Raw genomic sequence first — 6,650 nt, forward strand, 5'->3', positions numbered from 1 at the left:
CAATAGGAGATCTACATCTCCTACCATATAAAGCCTCGAAAGGTGCCATCTGAATGCTAGCATGATAACTATTGTTGTAGGCAAATTCTATGAGTGGAAAATGATTATCTCAGCTACCTTTGAAGTCAAGAACACAAGAGCGCAACATATCCTTAAGCATCTTAATAGTCCGCTCTGCCTGTTCATTAGTCTGCGGGTGAAAGGTTGTACTAAGATTCACCCGAGTACCCAAACTTTGCTGAAATATCTTCCAAAAATTAGCCGTGAACTGTGCCCCCCGATCAGAAATAATAGAATCTGGAGTGCCATGAAACATGACTATTTCTTTGATATACAACTGAGCATATTGTTTCGCTGTATCGATAGCCTTAACCAGCAAAGAGTGTGCTGATTTCGCGAGTCGATCCACAATCACCCAAATCGAGTTAAACTTACGAGGAGTGCGAGGTAGTCCTACCACAAAGTCCATATTAATCATTTCCCACTTCCACATTGGAATTTCTATGTTCTGTGCCAACCCACCGGGTCTTTGGTGTTTGGCCTTCACTTGCTGACAATTTGGGCATCTCGCCACAAAGTCCGCTACATTCCTCTTCCTATCATTTCACTAATAGACTTCCTTAAGATCATGATACATTTTTATAGAGCCCGGGTGCAGAGAATACCTAGAAGTGTGAGCCTCTATCATGATTCTCTCCCGGAGACCATCTATATTTGGAATACATAGACGCCCTTGGTACTTTAGTGTACCATCACCCATGCCAAGAGAAAAGGCCATGGTCTTATGTTTATTAATCTCCTCTTTCAATTATGCCAATAATTGATCGTTGTATTGCTTCTCCTTGACTTCCACAACAAGTGATGATTCAACCCTATTTTGTACAATCACCCCTCCTTCACTAGAGTCCGTAAGACCAACTCCCAAACAAGCCAATCGATGAACTTCCTTAGCCAATGGCCTTTGATATGCCTCCAAGTGTGCTAAACTACCCATAGATTTTCGGCTAAGAGCATTCGCCACAATATTAGCCTTCCCTGGATGATATAAAATATCAATGTCGTAGTCCTTGAGTAACTCAAGCCATCTTCTCTGCCTCAGATTCAATTTCTTCTGCTTGAAAATATATTGAAGGCTCTTATGGTACGTGAATATATCCACATGGACCCCATATATATAATGACGCCAAATTTTCAATGCAAACACCACCGCCGCAAGTTCTAAGTCATGTGTTGGATAGTTCTTTTCATGATTTTTGAGTAGCCTAGAAGCATAAGCTATCACCTTGCCATGTTGCATCAATACACACCCAAGTCCGATTCTTGAAGCATCACAGTATACCACAAACCCATCTATACCCTCTGGTAGGGTCAACACCGGTGTCGTAGTCAATCTTACTTTCAACTCCTGGAAGCTCCTTTCACAAGTATTTGACCATTGAAACTTAACTGTCTTATACATCAACTTAGTCAACGGAGAGGCAAGAGTACAGAACCCCGCCACAAACTTTCTGTAATATCTAGCTAAGCCCAAAAAATTGCGAATCTCAGTTGGAGTTGTAGGCCTAAGCCAATTCTTTATGGCTGCAATTTTATGAGGATCAAGCCAAAATTCACACTTTGAAAACTTTACATATAACTTGTGTTAATGCAGGCTCTGCAAAATTGCCCTGAGATGATCGACATGGTCCTCTCGATTGTGTAAATATACAAGAATATCATTGATAAACACTATCACAAAAGAATCGAGGAACGACTTGAAAACTCGGTTCATAAGATCCATGAAGGTTGCTGGGGTATTTGTTAGCCCAAAAGACATCACCAAAAATTCAAAGTGCCCATATCAGGTTCAAAAAGCTACTTTCGGAAGATCCTGCTCCCTGGTCTTCAATTGGTAATACCCCGAACGTAAATCAATTTTCGAGAAGTACTTGGCACCTTGCAATTGGTAGAAGTCATTTATCCTTGGCAGTGGGTGCTTATTCTTGATTGTGACCTTGTTAAGCTGCCGATAGTCGATACACATTCTTAGTGACCCATCCTTCTTCCTTACAAAGAGAACCGGTGTTCCCAAGATGACACACTTGGCCGAATGAAACCCTTCTCTAATAAATCCTTCAATTGTTCCTTTAGTTCTTTCAATTCTGTCGGCGCCATTCTGTAGGGTGGAATAGATATAGGTTGCGTGTCTGACATCGCATCTATCCCAAAATCAATCTCCCTGTCTGGTGGGATCTCAGGGAGCTCATCCGGAAAGATTCCCGAAAATGCATTCACAACATGCACGGACTCAAATGTAAGTGCCACAGCATCGATGTCCGTAACCTCGACCAAATGGTAAATACATCCCTTGTTGATCATCTTCGTGGCCTTAAGGTAAGAAATAAACCAACCCTTTGGCACCACATCATCCCCCTTCCACTCAATAACTGGCTCATTTGGAAATTCAAACCTAACGGTTTTGATTCGGTAATCAAGCTTGAAAAAACATGAATAAAGCCAGTCCATCCCCATTATTACATCAAAATTGACCATCCCCAATTCGATGAGATCGGCCACGGTATCCCGACCACGCAACGTGACTACACAATCCCTATAAACCCGCGCGGCCAAAATAGACTCACCAACCGGAGTAGATACAGAGAACGTCTCATGAAGTGACGTATGAAAAAGTGGAACCTGGATCAATAAGAGCATACACATCATGAGATTGGAAAGTCAATATACATGTGACAACATCTGGAGAATCTTCTGAATTCTGGCGACCCCTCAAAGCATAGAAATGACTAGATCCTCCTGAACTTTGTGCTTCACACCTAGCTACACCATGCCCTGCGGGTGTTAGATTGCCTCGAGCTGGAGGAGGTGCTGCTGATATAGTAACTGCAGAACTGGCTGGTTGTGCCGTGCCCCTGCTCGCACCCAGGCGGGACGAACGACAATCCCTTTGAATGTGACCCTTCAATCCACACCCGTAGCATATGGGTAAGTCCATGTAGCATATTCCTAAGTGAATCTTTCCACACCTAGGGCATGGGGGCCTTCGCTGCTGCTAGAATCTACCACTATGCCGACCCTGCTGGTAGGAGCCCCTGTTGCCCTGACTGGGACTGAAACGGCTCCACTGCTGCTGACTGGGCTCTGATGGCGGTGTACTAATCAAAGACTGAGCAGAGCACTGAGATGGCCATGACGACCCTCCCTTGAATGTTGACCTGCCACCACCAGAAGAACCACCAACATTGCTCGCAAACCGGGCCTTATTGCTACCACTCGCTCCATTATGTTCCTCAATTTGCGGGTCTATGTGGCTTGAGAGAATGCCACCAACTTCCCATAGTTCATATCAGAATTCAAGGCAGTTGTAGCGGCCTCATTAATTACCAAGGGACTAAGTCCCTGCACAAACCGGCGCACTCTAGCCTCCATAGTGGGCAACATGTAAATAACATACTTGGACAGGTGCGCGAATCTCATATGGTACTCCCACACACTCAGGCTACCTTGACTCAGGTTCTCAAATTCAGCAGCATGGTCTGCATAGTCTCAGCAGGCAAGAAATGATTAATGAAGGCATCATCAAACTCACCCCACCTCGCCGGAGTGCTCCCTTCTACACGGGACTCCTCTTATAGTTCAAAGGAAGAATATGCCACCTCTTTCAGGTGGTAAGAGGCCAACTCTACTGCGTATGTCTCTGTAGCACACATAACTCGGAGAGTTTTATGCATCTCATCAATGAAGTCCCGGGGGTCCTCCTCTGGGTTAGTACCAGTGAACACTGGAGGATCCAACTGGAGAAACCTGTTCACCCTGGAACTAGCAGAATCCCCTGGCTGACTGGAAGGAATGGGTGTCAGATTTGACCTCTAGGACTAGGAAACCACTATCTGAGCCAACATCTATATGGATCCCCTAAGATCAACATCAGAAACACCAGAATCGGCAGCTGGAATTGGATGTGGGACTGGTATATCAGTTGGAGGGACCGTTGCACCCTCAGTAGGTGTAGGGACAGGTGCGGTCTGACCAATTGTAGTAGAATCAGGCAGTGTAGTAACTGGAGGAATATTCTCATTCTTTGGATGCTCACCCGCATCATTAAATATTGAATCAAATGTCACTCCTTGAGTGACATTGGCTCTTTGGCCAGTTCTTGCTTTCTTCTTAGGTGCCATATACTGAAAGTTAGAGCAAAGCACGAGTTAAAGGAGGAACAATCTTACAATCAGATTTATCATACGATCAAGAACATGAAAGAAGGGTATTATTCCTAAATGCCTATGTAGCCTCCTAATTATAGATGTGGTCGACAACACACCGATAAGAAGGACTCTACTAGACACAGCTCCAAGACATCCTAGGACACTTTAAAACCTTAAGCTCTGATACCAAGTTTGTCACGCCTCGAACTCGGGGAGCGCGACCGGCGCTCAACCGAGTGAACCCGGTCAAGAAAGCCTGTTAGATACTTTCTACCCAAACTCACTTATGAATAAAGATAATACATATTTTTGTTAATTTGACAATAAAGAGATTATGTGTACAATACCAATTCATTACCATTAGATACTTTATCTTAAAGTCTCAAATTACACACACTTTCATAGTTTGAAACGGAAGATGTAACACACATACAACATTACTATCTTGACTTTCCCAATACCAATACAACACACACCATGTCTACGGAGCCTCTAATAGATACAGAAGAGTACTATGATAATGCCGGCAATAAGGCCCCGGTTATACCTCAAACACAAGGAACAAGGAACAAAAGATACATGACCCCGAAATAAAGTGGGGCTCACCAAGTTAGCTGGAAAGAGGGTATACCGCTATCAGTGATAAATGTTGCCTGCTGTGGAACCACCTGCATCCATTGAATATGCAGCGCCCCCGGCAAAATGGACGTTAGTACATATGGAATAGTATTACTATGAATGACAAAACACCCTCTCAATAGAATGATAAATAATATAAGCAAGAACAATCATAATATCAGTGGAAGCTACAAATAACATCAAACCTCAAATTAGGACCAAGACAGTTTTCAAATTAATTTCCATATCTTAAGTTGGGAGTTTTTAGTGCCAATATGCCACCGTTCACAATACCAATACCACCGTACTTTTAACACGGAGTGTGATCACGACCTGATCGGCTAGGCCATATCATTAGAGACATCAACCACAAATCATAATTTCCAGCACAATCACCACCATGTGTGCGACATGGCGTCCGATCACGACCTGATCGGCTAGGACGTCTCATTCGAGACATCATCCTTTTTATACCAATCATCTCATTGCATACTTCTTTCACATATTTTCATTTTATTGGCACAAGTGGCAACAATTATAAAATCATTCTTGGCACCTGGCCGTACTTCATAATTCAAATTCTTTTTCCACTTTCAAACGTCATCATCATCAACAACAACAAGGCTTTCAATTCAAGACTTTAATTACTCATGTGAGCAACTAAGAATCTTAGGCACATAGAGACATTTCACACAATTTGACATAACAACCTTCATTCGAATTTGACTTAAAGTCTTAACATTTTCAACACACATCCCATACTTTGAACGCATCCTCAAATGATAAGATAACATGATAAAAGCATTTGGAATTCATATTGAACATATATCTTTCAACACAAGCATATTCGGAATAGCCAATTTTATAATGATCAATTCGGGACTTACACAGCCTTTGGGATAGTTAATGGGCTCCTACGTGTGCGATTGCGTACCGTCGAGCATCTGGTTACGCACCTGAGGCAGAATACCCTCTAATATGCGCGGTCACGCATCTGGTTGCGCATATTTAATATGTCCGGTAAATTGTCCATAATTGTGTGTAGAAATATCTAAATGATGAACGGTTTGATGCGTTGAAAACTAGACTAAAAGGGATTTAATTTGATAGGTAGATCGCCTCCTAAGTCTTTATAGTTTGGTGGAAGCATGCGTTTGAAGTAGGATGTTGTGCGAATTGAGACATCCTTTCCACTTAATGTATCCATCTTGTTCAACACAAATTCTTGCTATTTACAAAACTCCTTAGTATGTTCCAACACAGCTTAAACACATATTTTTATTTCAAAATAATGTGGTCCTATTGTCACGCTCCAACCTCGGGAAGCGCGACCGGCGCTCAACCGAGTGAATCCGGTTGAGCAAGCATGTAGATACTTTCTACCCAACTCACCCATGTTCAAGAGAAGACATGATTTCATAATTAAACAGTAGGAAGTTCATATATACAATACTAAATCATCTCATTGGTTACATCATTTTAAAGTCCAAAAATACACATATTCTTATGATTCGAGTAAAATAAGAGATCAAAACACAATATAATCTATTTGATTTTTCTAGCACCTATGTACAACTCACATAGTGTCTACGGAGCCTCTAAATGATACAAAGGGGTGTTATGATAGTACCGGCAACAAGGCCAGGATATACCTCGAGACGTGATAATAATTTGAACAAAAGATACAATACGTGACCCCGGGATGAAGTGGGGCTCAACAAGTCTGCTGGGAAGAGGATGTATCACTATCGCTGATCAATACTGCCTGCTATGGAACCACCCACATCTATTTAAAGATGTAGCGCCCTCGGTAAAAGGGACGTTAGTACT

General features: G+C 42.4%; 1 protein-coding gene across 1 annotated transcript; it reads right to left on the reverse strand.

Moving 5' to 3' along the window:
• Positions 1 to 2,046: 2,046 nt before the first annotated feature.
• On the reverse strand, positions 2,047 to 2,511 carry LOC138894812 (uncharacterized). The gene has a single exon (XM_070179542.1). The coding sequence runs from the start codon at positions 2,509 to 2,511 to the stop codon at positions 2,047 to 2,049; it is 465 nt and encodes a 154-aa protein (XP_070035643.1).
• Positions 2,512 to 6,650: the final 4,139 nt, after the last annotated feature.

This window comes from Nicotiana tomentosiformis, chromosome 6 (genome assembly GCF_000390325.3).
Source record: "Nicotiana tomentosiformis chromosome 6, ASM39032v3, whole genome shotgun sequence".
NCBI lineage: Eukaryota > Viridiplantae > Streptophyta > Magnoliopsida > Solanales > Solanaceae > Nicotiana > Nicotiana tomentosiformis.

Excerpts from the sequence above, each read along its gene's own strand:
- LOC138894812 (XM_070179542.1), bottom strand. The coding sequence starts at position 2,511 with ATGGGGATGGACTGGCTTTATTCATGTTTTTTCAAGCTTGATTACCGA.